At 36.8% G+C, this 13,611-nt stretch overlaps 1 protein-coding gene across 1 annotated transcript in view; it reads right to left on the bottom strand.

The window, feature by feature from the left end:
• The window catches only part of SPRED1 (sprouty-related, EVH1 domain containing 1), a 25,750-nt gene extending 12,594 nt beyond the window's left edge, over positions 1-13,156 (bottom strand). Inside the window, exons 1-3 of the mRNA XM_009320988.1 lie at positions 12,987-13,156; positions 4,864-5,032; positions 3,488-3,537 (exon numbers count right to left, since the gene is read on the bottom strand). Coding sequence (XP_009319263.1) covers positions 3,488-3,537; positions 4,864-5,032; positions 12,987-13,130 — 363 coding nt within the window. The 5' untranslated portion in view covers positions 13,131-13,156. The remainder of the gene's footprint in view (positions 1-3,487; positions 3,538-4,863; positions 5,033-12,986) is intronic.
• Positions 13,157-13,611: the final 455 nt, after the last annotated feature.

A 13,611-nucleotide genomic window follows, 5' to 3' on the forward strand; every position in this document is an offset into this window, starting at 1 on the left:
TTTCTGCTGTGTAAGATGACTAGAACAGCACAGGCAAAACACCTTGACAGCAGATGATGTAACTGACAAAGACTTATTAATATTTTCAGATGTACCTTGATGACATCCTGGGGACTTTACTTGCCATACTAACTAACGAAGAAAGAAATGAAACCAAAGAATACCAATACACATGATAGTTACTACAGGGTATAGACAAAAGTAAGTGCATTAACAAACATGCTATGAAAAGTAAGCGTGAAATAACCCTTTTCTCTTTTTGATATTCTGCTATTTTAGAAACAACTTATGACTACTTAATATTTTTAATTAAATGGAGGAGCTCCACTGCTCGATCTTTTGTACTTCATTCCTTAGAGGTTACAAATTACAATTCTGGAAGATTGTTCTGATGAAACAAACATTCCTTAGAGATTACAAATTACAGTTCTGGAAGATTGTTCTGATGAAACAAACATCCCATTGCCCTCATATCCAAGTGTCAACCTGCTCTTTAACATTCTATCCACGCTCTAAAATGCCCTTGCATAGATATACTCCAAAACTTACTCAAAAATACTATTAGAGACTTGGGAAAACAGCTTATAGAATAGACAGGGAAAAAAAATCATTAGGCCTTTTAAACTGTAGTGGGGTGGGAAGAAGTGGGGACAAGTCAACATGACTCTTCAAATACATAATACATTTTCTTTAAACAAAATGGTCTTAGCAGTCTTTCAAGTTAAAAAAAAAGGGGGTATCAAGTTCCACTTACAACAGTGTCAATCTTGGAAGGGGCAAGGAATTAATCATTTGGAGGAGAATGTACACTATTTGGTATTTCCAAGATATTCTTGATGACTAGACCTGGTGCCTGTAACTAAAATGCTGTAGCCTTTCTACACTGACATTCATAACCCTGCAATTATGGCTTCATTATTGATACATAAACCTGATTTAGATTAAGCATACCTAAAGCAGGGTGGATTCAGCCTTCCCTGCATTTCTCCCCCCCCTGCCCCTCCCTCCCCCCCCCGTATTGTTATCAATAAGCAATTCTTAGTATCATTTGTTTTACTTTGGTATGCAGAGATATGGTAAGAGAGATTGGGTAGCTTTTTTGCCTCTAGAAAACAGATAATTCTTGCCATCTATCTACAGCACAAATCCACAATTAAGCAATGTGTGTTGTGGTGAAGTCATAGAATCCTTAAGGTTGGAAAAGACCTCCAAGATCATCGAGTCCAGCCGTCAACCCAACAACACCATGCCCACTAAACCATGTCCCTAAGTGCCTCATCTACACGTCTTTTAAATACTTCCAGGGATGGTGACTCAACCACTCCCCTGGGCAGCCTGTTCCAATGTTTAACCACTCTTTCAGTAAAGAAATTTTTCCGCACATCCAATCTAAACCTCCCCTGGCGCAACTTGAGGCCATTTCCTCTCGTCCTATCACTTGTTACTTGGGAGAAGAGACCGACACCCACCCCGCTACAACCTCCTTTCAGGTAGTTGTAGAGAGCAATGAGGTCTCCCCTCAGCCTCCTTTTCTCCAGGCTAAAGGACCCCAGCTCCCCCAGCCGCTCCTCATAAGACTTGTTCTCCAGACCCCCCCACCAGCCTCGTTGCCCTTCTCTGGACACGTTCCAACACCTCAACGTCCTTCTTGTAGCGAGGGGCCCAAAACTGAACACAGTATTCGAGGTGCGGCCGCACCAGTGCCGAGTACAGGGGCACGAGTACAAGTCATGAAATATGTTTTCCTGTCTGGAATGTAACAGATAATTCTACCAGCAGTTTGCACCAAACAGGATTGTTTGTATCTGTAAGTTTATATAGAGAGAGTATTTTTTAAAACATATGTATTTATTTTTTTTAAAAAATATATATAATCTACATCATCTATTTACATACCTAAATAGATCTATATTTATATCTATATAGCATAGATGATATAAAGACACTTTTCTCCACTTTCGCAATAACAAAGTTTGTAAATATAAAGAATCACAGATATTTACTTCAATTTTGGCATCCTTATATAGAAACGTAATAACTAGGCAGCATAATCAAGAGGTAATTAGTTTCCTCTAATCTCATTAGGCCTGTAGAAATTGCTCAATTATTAATCCTTGCAACAAAGCCTGTTTAAACAAGTCTTTTAAAAGCTGATTAAGGATTGCATTAACTTTGGCACTGTTTTAACTTCTTCCTGTTTTAAATCCAAAATATCTAATATTTATAGCAATTTTACTTAAGTGCCTTAAAATAAAGTACTGCAAATAAAGAACAACAGGTGGTTGCACAGCCAACACTTACACAAAGAGATACATTTCTTCTACCATAAAATGGAAAGAAATCAGGAGACTCTTCTGCACTGCCACTGCATTGCAGTACCCTTTCTAAATACTTGACTCTCAGTCTCCTATCATAATTTTATTCTTACCCATATCTTCAAAGCAGGCTGCTAATTTTCTTGATTTTGTGTTGCAGAGATTCTACACTGCATCTATCTACACTGATAAAGAATTTAATATTGCATCATTGACAAAACAAGAAACCACTTAGGAAGACTATCAGTTTTCTGAAGTCACTAAGTCCCCTGAATCAACTTGTTTCTGTATCAGCTTCATATTAATTTAAATATCTGCACTCTGACAACTGAACTTATATGTGAATAAAGCCAAGACTTTCCCTGAAACTGTAAATCGGAAGGAAGAGATGACAAGCACACATAGACACAAGTAGGTTTTTACTCAGTTATATTACAGCTATTTACTGTATATACGTATCCATAATATTTGTTTATACTGGCTTTTAAATTACATGGATTCTTGGATATTACCAGGCAGTGCTACGCATCAGTGTTACAGTACTTGATACTGTATTTATGTAAAGCATTATAACTCTGAAGCATAGTCGGAGATAATTTTTTACACCTTATGCCATTATGATCTATAGAAATTGAATGGTGCAAATAAGGATCAATAAAAATTTGAATCTCAACAAGTGACTGCTTTATCTTCAGTGTGTTTTTAAAAATTATCTGAACTTCCGCCCTTGTTTGGACTAGATTCTTTTAACTGTTATCTCAACATCTTTTCAACTCTAACCATACAATGTTAGAAGTGTCTATCACTACAGAGTGAAATCTAGGAAAACAAATAGGATGTGCATGTAAAAGAAGATTCCTGACCCCTCTATTTTTTTTTTCCCCAGAAGAATGTTTCATGTTCCCATGAGTTCAAAGAGGACACATAACCTAGAACAGACATTGTAAACTTAATTAAACTCAGGATGGTTAATCATCGTATTGATTAAATATTGACTACCTAGTTTAGGACAGACAATATCGTGTTCTAGATAACTGTTCTGGAACTTATTTCATTAAACTGAATTTTGCTATTGCTCTTATTTTGCTTATTCTCACTAATGAAAACAAAAATTGTTCAATGAATTTCTTCAAAAATAACTGCACAATTAATTTAAAAATTTAAATACTCACTTGAAAGCAGTCTTCTGCCACTTCAACATCATTTTGGGAGGGTGGATAACCTACAGAAAAAGTAAAAACCAAAATAGTCAAGGTTATCTTCTTTTAATTTACACAGTTTACTGCTTCCGGTAGCCCACACCATCCTTCAATATCCAGCTATGATGATATAAATAAGCTTGTTTACTTTTTTAACCAGTAGATCACTGTATTTCAAGTTGATTTTAATAAGTACCATTCATTTCCACATTCTGTATTTTATATACTGAGTATTCCTAGCCACACTCCTCTCTCTTGTTCACACCTTTCTTGTAAAAGCATTTTCAAAGTGTCATCAGAAGTCAGAAGCAAGGGAGTATATTCTTGTTAATGTAGCATTTTGAAAATTAAAGGCAGATACATTTGGTTGGCATGAATGTATACTGTGCTATATTTTGCTATAAATCAGCAGAAATTAGGACTGTGAGACCCTAGGAGAGAAAAGGACTCTCATGTTCTCTAATTATTTCTCTTGCAGGGATATGGATGATATCAACACAATTCAGAACAAGCCATTCTAGTATGTCAAAAAGCATTTCCCTTCAGAAACATGTTCCTCCCTTTACTAATATGATAACACACATTAAATCCCTAAATTTACAGCACATCACAGCACAGAATATTTTGTTTAAATTTCTCCCCTTTGAGTTACTTTTTACAAGCCTGAAAGAGACATTCTTTCCATTCAATAGACATCTGTGCTCTTCTGTCCCTCCCTCTCCCCATCCAGCAATACATTTATCATATTTTCAGCTCAGAATTGAGGCTGGATGATCTTCAGTTTGCTCACTAGTTTCCATGAGGTCAGTGAAGTTCTGGAACCAATTAGCCATATTACTATTAGAGTAAATTCTTCTACCATCCCATATAAACCTGTCCTCAGAACTACTGTCAGCTGTTAGTAAACAAATAAAACTATTAACTGAAAGTATGTGCAGATAACAAGAGAACTCAACGGGTCTCAAATCATTCAACTTCATAGCTTATCCTCTAAGAACGCTTAAACTGTAACAAGCTTCTGCGAAGAAGATCTAAGTAAGAGACTATAACATTCTAGCTTCCTCCATTTCATCTCTAAAAAAAAGAGAGGCAATGCTTTATTATGTAAGGATGTTTCGGGGAACTACCTTATTACTGTTAGTGAAACAATTTTAGAAACTTGGATGAATGGCACTTTAGAAATGCCAGAAGTAATATTTAAAAACTATTAAAATCTCAATATGCTATAGATCAATCCACATCCTTAAATACTGTCAGCATTAGTGTTATGCAAAGTGCTTTGACTTATCTAATTTACTAAACACTCAACACCCCCCCGCCCCTCCAACCCCTTCACCTGAAATATGTACCTTGAGAAATATCCTCTACTGCTCTCCGAATACCTCTGTCAAATGCTCTTGCATCAGCAGGACTCTGAAATGTGAGGCCAAACTTTTTGTCATCAATCTTCCAGTGGTAAAAAGTAGGAGTAACTTTGTTGTAAACGAGGTCCTTCTTTAATGTGCATTCCAAGACCACCTTCCAGAAAGAAGACAGGACGAAAAGATATTACTAATATATCAAATTTGAGAACAAAATGTAATCTTCGTGAATTACCTGAAAACATCCATCATAAGAGCAGATAAAAGTCTCTGTTTAAATTTCTTCCTGTTACAAGAATGTAATTTTAACATCATTTCCATTATGGCCAAATTATTCACTAACAGTCGCTGATAGGTGCTATGGGTTAAGGACACTATTTGTAAACCAAGTGAGTCTTCCCAGCCTCAAAAATATCTCTCTCACACCCGCAGCAAGCACTTCTGTCAGTATAGACTTGCCAGATGTTCAGCAAATTAAATAGGCCACACCCCAAAAAATCATTACTGTGCTGATATCAAGTATTACTGTACCACTGGGAATTTTATTTGTATACTTATTCTATAAAGTTTTTGAGCACTGGACTAACTTTATGCTGCTTTCAGGCCATATCAGTTTTCTCCCAGAAAGGCTACTAGACAAGAGAAAATAATACAGGAGAATTGTTTTAAAAACCAAAATTAATCAAAACTAAAATGTGTTTGAATGTGTTGCTGCCTGTACCTAGATGCAAATATATTTATGGCTCATGTTCAACTATAATGAAAACAGTTAACAACTATTTGGCTACAAAACCATTACAGGTATACATGCACATTCAGTTAAGAAGCAAAGTCGCAGTCTTCACATTATTTCCCCACTTTAAATTGGCTGTTTTTTAAAATATATTTGCATATTTAATTTACCTGCAAAAATTAATTTTATGCAACATTGTTACATTGAATGTTTCTTGATTAAAACAATTCAAGGTGAACAAGAAAGTATGGAAGGACATGCACTGATCTGTTCCTGTAGCACTAGGTATAATAAAATGCACAGCAAGACAACCTGTATCTCTGTATTACTACTAGATTCTGAAAACCTACACTGAGAGGTGAATGAGGAATTTTAATATTCTATCATTTCAACATTAATGTATTTTCAGAATTTTCATTTTTAATTTTGTTACATATGCAGCTTTTTGAGAGAAAAATACGAAATTTCTTATAGCATGTGGAAAAATGAGGTTAATTATAAACATAACTGAGAAAAAAACCTCCAAATTTTAAAAAAAAAAGTCTGTACTTAGATTATTCTTACATATGTTTTGTGTTCTTCCTCTCCTTTCCCTGTCTAATTAGTATGTAGGCAAATAGGGTTTTTTTCTCCTGCTCTTCATTACTTCCCCTACCCCACACCCCACCACTAATCATCTCCTCTCAAGTTTTACTGCCTTTTAGCTCTGTCTCTAGAAGAATGACATTCTTTCTGCACATATAAACTCTTTCAGCATTAAAATAATTTTTGTTATTCCACTCTGAATTCCCTAAATGGTCAACAATATGTAGGTACAACTGCCTACAAGAAAGCATAGGAAGGAATTTAACTATTTGCTGTAGATAGGCAGGAAAAGGTGCTGCAGCAAAAACAGAGAGTATCATTCTGCAGTTCCAAGGTGTGTTAAACGATTGTTCTTTGCTCCTGATGATGATTTTAAACTTGCTTCCTCCTAAAAAGAGGAGTTAAAAATGAAGATTTCTCACATCATTGCATTTTCTGTGAGCACTTTTGGGGGATCTCTACTATATTAAACACCAACTATTTTCATGCTATATTTTGTGTGCAGTCTCACCTAAAATATCAACAAAAAGTACCGCAAGACTGATTTTATAGCATCTCAATGAACACCTACTCCCAAAGGAGTTAATCCAGCTTACTTTATACTGAAAATTCATGCCTGGATGACAAATATTTTTAAAAGATAGTACCACTAGAGATAAACTATTGGATTAAAACTTTACTGAGCAGAAGCTATGATTTTCAAAGAAACCCAAACCAAGCCAGAAAACTCCCCAAACCACCCCCCCAACCCAAAAAGCAACACTGCTACCACCCACCCCCCACCTCCAACGCTCACAACATTTTATAAGGCAAGAAATCATTAACAAAACAAGCAAACATCCTATCCAACACCATAACTGTTTTCAGCTTGATTTAAGGAAACAAAAATTTGGCAGGCATACTCTGATTTTTCAGATCTAAAGCTGTATGGAAACAGACCAGTTAACACAGTAGATATAAGTGGTTAAGGGCATTGAAATGGGGGAAAATTAGTTGCATCAAAATTGTATGTGTTATCAGACATAAGAATCCATATAGGCGAGACTTTACGTCTGCCCCACCTGACAGAAAACTCAAAACCTGTAGGTCAGAATTAGCAGTGGGACACAAATCTATAAACACCCAGCCTTCAATAGTTTTTGTTGCATCCATAAATACTAAAAAACCAAACCAATCAAAAACCATACCAAGCATCCCCTAAAGCATTTTTTTTTCCTCCCCAAAACACTTCTATGCATTGCAGCAACAATGTATTTTTTCCCTGTTAAATGTAATGCTGTCAAAGGGTTATTTATGCTGAAGCGTGCGAACTATCGCTGGGGCTGGGGAGGAAGTATCCCAGCAGACCTATCTCCAAAGCCTGGAAATGGAAACCAAGCTTTTAGCAACACAGGTATTTTTTTCAAGTCTTCAAACATCCAAAACTCCAATTATTTTTTGCTGCACTTTGCTATGGTTCAGAAGTCTCCACATCATATGCGAAGATAGCGTACTCTCCCACATGGTTACCAAAAATCTGCCTTCCCAAACCTTTTTAGGTAGACCTTCCCTAAGATCTCCAGTGAAAAGCAGAACAAAAACCTGCAAAATTGTAAATTAAGTGACTACAGCTTAACAAAATTGCATTTTTTAATAAACATGGGTTACCGTTCTGAAGGTTTTCTTCATTCGGAAACTTAATATGAGACTTCCATGCCAATATGAAGCAACCACTTTTCCCATTACGTGCTAATGTTGCAGAGTTATCAGACTCAAGACAGAAGAGCTCCAGACCCACATGATCAAGATCTAAATTCTCAGAGCATAAATAGGGCTGTATGTCTACTTACTACTATTTAATGAAAAAATCCATTTAACATCCAGATGTCATTAAGTGCAACGTAGTTCATAGCTACTCATAAAAATACTTGCTTGCTACATGTTTCTTTTCTCACCTCTACAAGCTATGTTCTGTGATGATATTAGAAACTATTTGTCTTGTGTAGACAAGCTGAATCTCTAAAGTCAGAAATTTGAAGCTTTAACACTTCAAAACCAAGTATTTTGAAACAAAAATGAGTATTTAAGATATTAGTATCATTATCTAGGGCTTCTTTCAGAAACAAATATGAAAAAACCCTTATTGCATTTGCTATAAATGTCTATTTTGGTAACAGACCCCATAACTGAACATTTCTAGACACTGGATACTATTTTACTGGTTCCTAGCTGTACTTTCAACAGCTTACAACATTACATGTAGATAGATAGTTTCACAATTTCTCATTCCCAGCCCAAATCTACAAACACATAAGCATATAGTTTTTGATGCAACTTTTGAATGCCTTTTCTGCTAAATAAAATCAAAGGCTTTTCTCCAGTCTTGGGAACAAGCAGCACGTCCTGAGTATATTCATGCTACAGAGCACGCGGCCCCACTGCCACTGTGACCCTATGACGTGATTATTATTCTGTGCGTGCTTTTTTTTTCAGTTCAAAAAGTAAGAAGGTGTAAGGACTGTACTACAGCCCACCAGAATCAATCTTTTCTCAAACTTTAAAGCCAATTTAAAAAGTAAATGATAAATTAAATTTTTGAACAGCAGATTTTTAGAAGAGAACAGTATTTATATTCAGTTTCAGCTTTGTAACTCTCCCTTTACACAATTACCTGTTCTTCAAAAGAAAGATTTTAAACTTTGATTTGTCACTCCTGACTCACGATCCAAAAGATACTAGTCACTTTTTTTTCTCCTTCAGTAAAAACTTGCACGGCAAAGGACCAGAGAAGAAAATAATACAGAACAGAGAAGTCTATTAGACTTTTCATTCAAGAATGTAAAATTCACCAAAGCCTAAAAACCTGTAAGCTTGAGCCTAATGTATGTCTAGCACTAATGTTATTAAGATAGAAGAGAGCTACTGTAAACACAGTAAAAGAGAGCGGCAGACCTGACCAGGTTAGGAGGGAGTGCAATTGTTCCAAGCAGACTGGCTGGAGCCAGATCTAGGAAGGTGAGTATAATAAAGGAGGAAACATGTAATTATGTCAAAGTCTTCACAAAATACCCTTACATTCCAACGCAGATCTAAACAACCCGAGCAAACTAGTGGGGAGCATTCCCTCTCCTAAACTAATTCAATGGTGCCACCACTTTGATTGTCTTCTCAGATAACTAGGATGCTTTTTGTGAACACCATGAGATGTTTTAAACAGCTCGGTACTGCCCAAGAATTTTGGAGGTTCTACATGTAGCCTGAAGCTGGTTCATAAAAGGGCTGATAGCAACCTAACTGTCAGGTATATAAAGAAACAGTGAGAACCCCTCCCCAACAAGGAACTTCAATATTTTGATGTTCAGTCCCAGAGTATTTAATTTATACAGCTAACAGACTGAGATCTACAGTCCTAATTAAATGACTGCATATCCTATAAAATATATGGAGAGATCTGGCACATTGGAATGGAATTGCAATGTAGCATCAGAACACTGTCAGTGTTCTCTCAGTACTTGGAGAAGCAGCAACTAAAGCTAGTTTACCAGAAACACTAAGAGAAGAGATAAAAGATCTCTCATTCTTTTTGAGTACAACCATTTAAGAAGCATCTGGAAGGTACCTCCATCAAATACCTCACCTATGGATTTCAAGTTGCTTTGGAATAAATTCCACCTTTCTACTGACACATAGGTTGAACAGTAATACTGGCATTACGATTCCCACATACCTTAGGTAAAAGCCATAGATGTGAATTCCATTTGCTCTCTAACCTGAGGTATTTCAAAACCCATGCTTCCCTGTGTCCCAGAAAAGTGCTCCAAGTTCCATGCTACGGGTTTTCCAGGGTAAGGGAATTTCTGCACCTTTTCTGGAAGCTGAGCCAGTTCACAAAAGAAAGACTTACTAGCCAGAGGAAACCAAAATATAATCTAGTCATAAAGGTATTTTAACAGTGTGTAATGTCATTTGAGTAGGGGAAAAGACTCCATTTGTAAGGATTACTTTCTTTTTTAATCCACAGAATTATTTTCAGAAATGGCTGTGTGTACCTTGCAAAAAAAGTGAGTGAACTGGAAATCGTGGTCCAGCTGACCGAGCCATAATGACTTCTAGATACTACAATAGATTAAACATTCCTGAAGACACGTGCTCAAAGTCTGAATAACTGAAATGTTCAAAATGGTTTAGGAAGCTTTTTTAAAAACAATATTGCTACTTTCTCTTTGCAAATACAATGGCAGAGCAACAAACTAAACAGTGTATGACTAACTTCAAAGATTCTTCAGGTATACAGATTTACACACCAAGGCCATTCTAAAATGACATTAGAGTGATGCTGGAGCACAGAAACAGCAGATTCAGTATAACTCTTACTCAAAATCAGAAGATGATCAAAATATTTGGTCCCTACTCAATAGCAAACACCACGAACCCATAACAACTTCCACTTTTACTTTATTTTTAAAGAAAAAATAAAAAAAAGCATTTTATGCCACTGAAGTATTGTCTTCAACAGTCCTTTTCAGGGTTGCCTCTTTGACAACACAGTCTTCTCCACTCTTTCAGTTAGAACAGGCAATTACATTTCAACTTCTCAGTGTTGTTTTTCTTGGTCTTTTCTCTGTATTATGAAATATAGTAGTCACCTGTCAATTCTATTTGGACTAAAAAAACCCAATTGTTTGGCTTCATTAAAGAAAAGGTTAAAAAATTGTGCTAGAACAGTGAATCCACCGAAATATCCTAAGAACAAATGTAAAACCATTAACTATATTGAAAGCACAAGGATCAGAACAGTTTTAGAATCAGTGACTGGATCCCTGTCCGACAGAATTTCTCTTCCAGTTCCTGCTACGGTCCTTCTGAAAAAGTGTCATGACCTAATGACGTCCTCACAAACCTTGGTGTACGATCTTGCTTCCTTTATGCCAACAGGGGTCTTGTTGCATACTGTGCAACTTTGTTGTTAATTCATTACGCATTAGTTGTTGCTTATATGTGCATTATTTGAAGTCTGAGGAAATACATGCATACATAGCTTCCTTCTACTTCGTTACCAAAGCATCACTGGCTCTACAGTATTCTTCTCCATAGGCTAAATCCGTATTTGTTAGTTCCCTGAGCTTTATTCAATATACACTAGATAGATGTTCTTCCTAGCTGCATTTCTTCCATATTTTATCCTGTGTTTTTGAGGGGCTGACTTCCAACTCAACTTCCTAAAACTGCAGTAAGATCAAAATCTGTCCTGACAGACTAGTAGGTCACATTTGGGGGCAGTAGGGGGAGGAACAGATGGACACAGGATGGGACACACACAAAAAACCCAAAAAAATACCAGAACAAAAACACCTGTTCAGGACAATAAAGGTTTGGAAAACATGTTCATACTAACACGAGTTCGATTTTGGACAGGAAGAGGAGCAGAGACATTTAAAGCCTTCTACCAGAAGTGGAAATGAAGCAAGGCTTGCCCAGGGGACGCAGGAGAGCGCGCTTAAACAGATCAGGACACTGATGGCTACGACATTTTCATATGTATGCGGGAGAAACGTTAAACCAGCCTTCAGTTCCTGAGCATTTTATTACCCTCAGATTCTGAAGGCAAGCTGTGAATGTCGAAAGTATTAAAAATTAAGAGAAAATTGTCAAGTATCTCTAAATGCAATTAAGCTTCTCAAAACCAGCCTCAATAAGGCTAAAAAAAGTTCTGAAGGGAACTACTGCAAAGTGAGGAAGGAACTGCAGGTGCACATAGCTGTGCGGGAACACAGGGTACTCTGCTAATAGCACTACGCCTCGCTGAAACAACTGAGTCAGCAGAATTTCTATTTATATGCTCTCTTCCTACAACAGTCACACTCAAGGCAGAAAACTCAGCAGTCCTGCCTGAAGGGAGAAAATGGTATTCTTGAGGATCAGCAGTACGGTATAAGAAGCAATTCTACCTTTTAAGCTTACACAGGAGTCATATTATTGGCAGAAAAGAGTATATTCTTGATAAAAGTCATTAAGATGGAGGTTTTGTGCTTTCTCCACTTCTCTTTGTTTCCACATTAAGACACCCCCCCCTTCAGAAACCTATTTGGCACTCAAGTAACCAAGCAAGCCTCAGTAAGCCAATTTTGTCTTCCATAGGTCTACATGTAGAAATGGCTGAGAATCCTACACCAGTTTTCCTTTTGTGAGGCTGATTTTCGTGATGCTATTTAAGACAAGTTTATTACTGGTACTTTATTTAATGTAGCTGATAAATGAATACTGTCTATGTGTTCATCAAACCATGATCAATTCTTGGACCTGTCAGCTTCATGCTTTCTTCCAATACAAAAGTTGTTTTCATGTAAAATGGCTACTTTGTCATAGCCAAATTCCACAACTAACCGAATCATTACTGAGGAATTCCTTCAGATTTTGTGTTTTGAACAAGTTCTCATTTTCCGACACTCCTATTAAACATAGCATCATTGGTGTATAAAGAGGTTAACAAGAGTATTTGACTTTAACCCTCCATTGGAAAAAAAAACTGAATAGCAAAATGTTTCCCCAAATGGATGGAAATCTGCAGTGAAAAAAATACATTTTAAAGTTTCTAAAAGATCAACATGCTTAATTCTAGAAATGCACGGTATCACACCTAAAACAAATAATTGGCTCTCTAGGTATAAAATCATTGACATGGATAAAAGCTCAGCAACAGCATTAGACTGAGACTATAAATTTACTTTCTAGTCTACAAGCAACAATAAGCAAACATCTATTCTTAGGTCCTACGTAGTTTTAACAGGAACATTAAATGGATGTAAATTGTTACCGTTTTATCCCTGAGTCGTTCTCCATGGATAAGAAAATCAGCACAGCTATTCTCTTCCTGGGGAATGACTTTGAAGACTGTGACACAGCTTAGTCCACCCCCTCCAAGTGGTAACCATCCACCACTTGAGTCATCCCGGGTCATCACCACAGCTCGCACTCGTGCATAACTATTACTGGAAGAGATGCAAAAGAAGAAATTAGTTTTCCATAAACGCAAACCAACTAAGTCTAGTTAAAAAACAAAACAAAATAACAAACCCACAACTAAGATCATGATAATTAACATTGTGGAGGTCCAGTCCTTCCATAACAGCCGCCTAGAAGAAACCAGTCTAAGAAGACCCTCTAAAAAAACCATTCCTCCGTACTTTCATGCATTAGGACTTCTTGGAGCTTAGATGCGATTCCTTGCAAAGAAACTTAACCAGACAGAGTCAAAACTGATACTCTTCTAAAAACTTTACAGTCAGTGATCTAGCTAGAGAGGGCCAGGGGTAGGAAGAAAGTAAGAATCAACTCCCGATTTATTTTAGACTAATCATGAAGCCAGTCAGCCACCATGAAATTGCACAGAAAAGAGAACAAGGAAGCAGAAAGAGGTCAGGCCTCCTGCCACTGAAATC

The sequence above is a fragment of the Pygoscelis adeliae genome, unplaced genomic scaffold (genome assembly GCF_000699105.1).
Source record: "Pygoscelis adeliae isolate BGI_AS28 unplaced genomic scaffold, ASM69910v1 Scaffold3, whole genome shotgun sequence".
NCBI lineage: Eukaryota > Metazoa > Chordata > Aves > Sphenisciformes > Spheniscidae > Pygoscelis > Pygoscelis adeliae.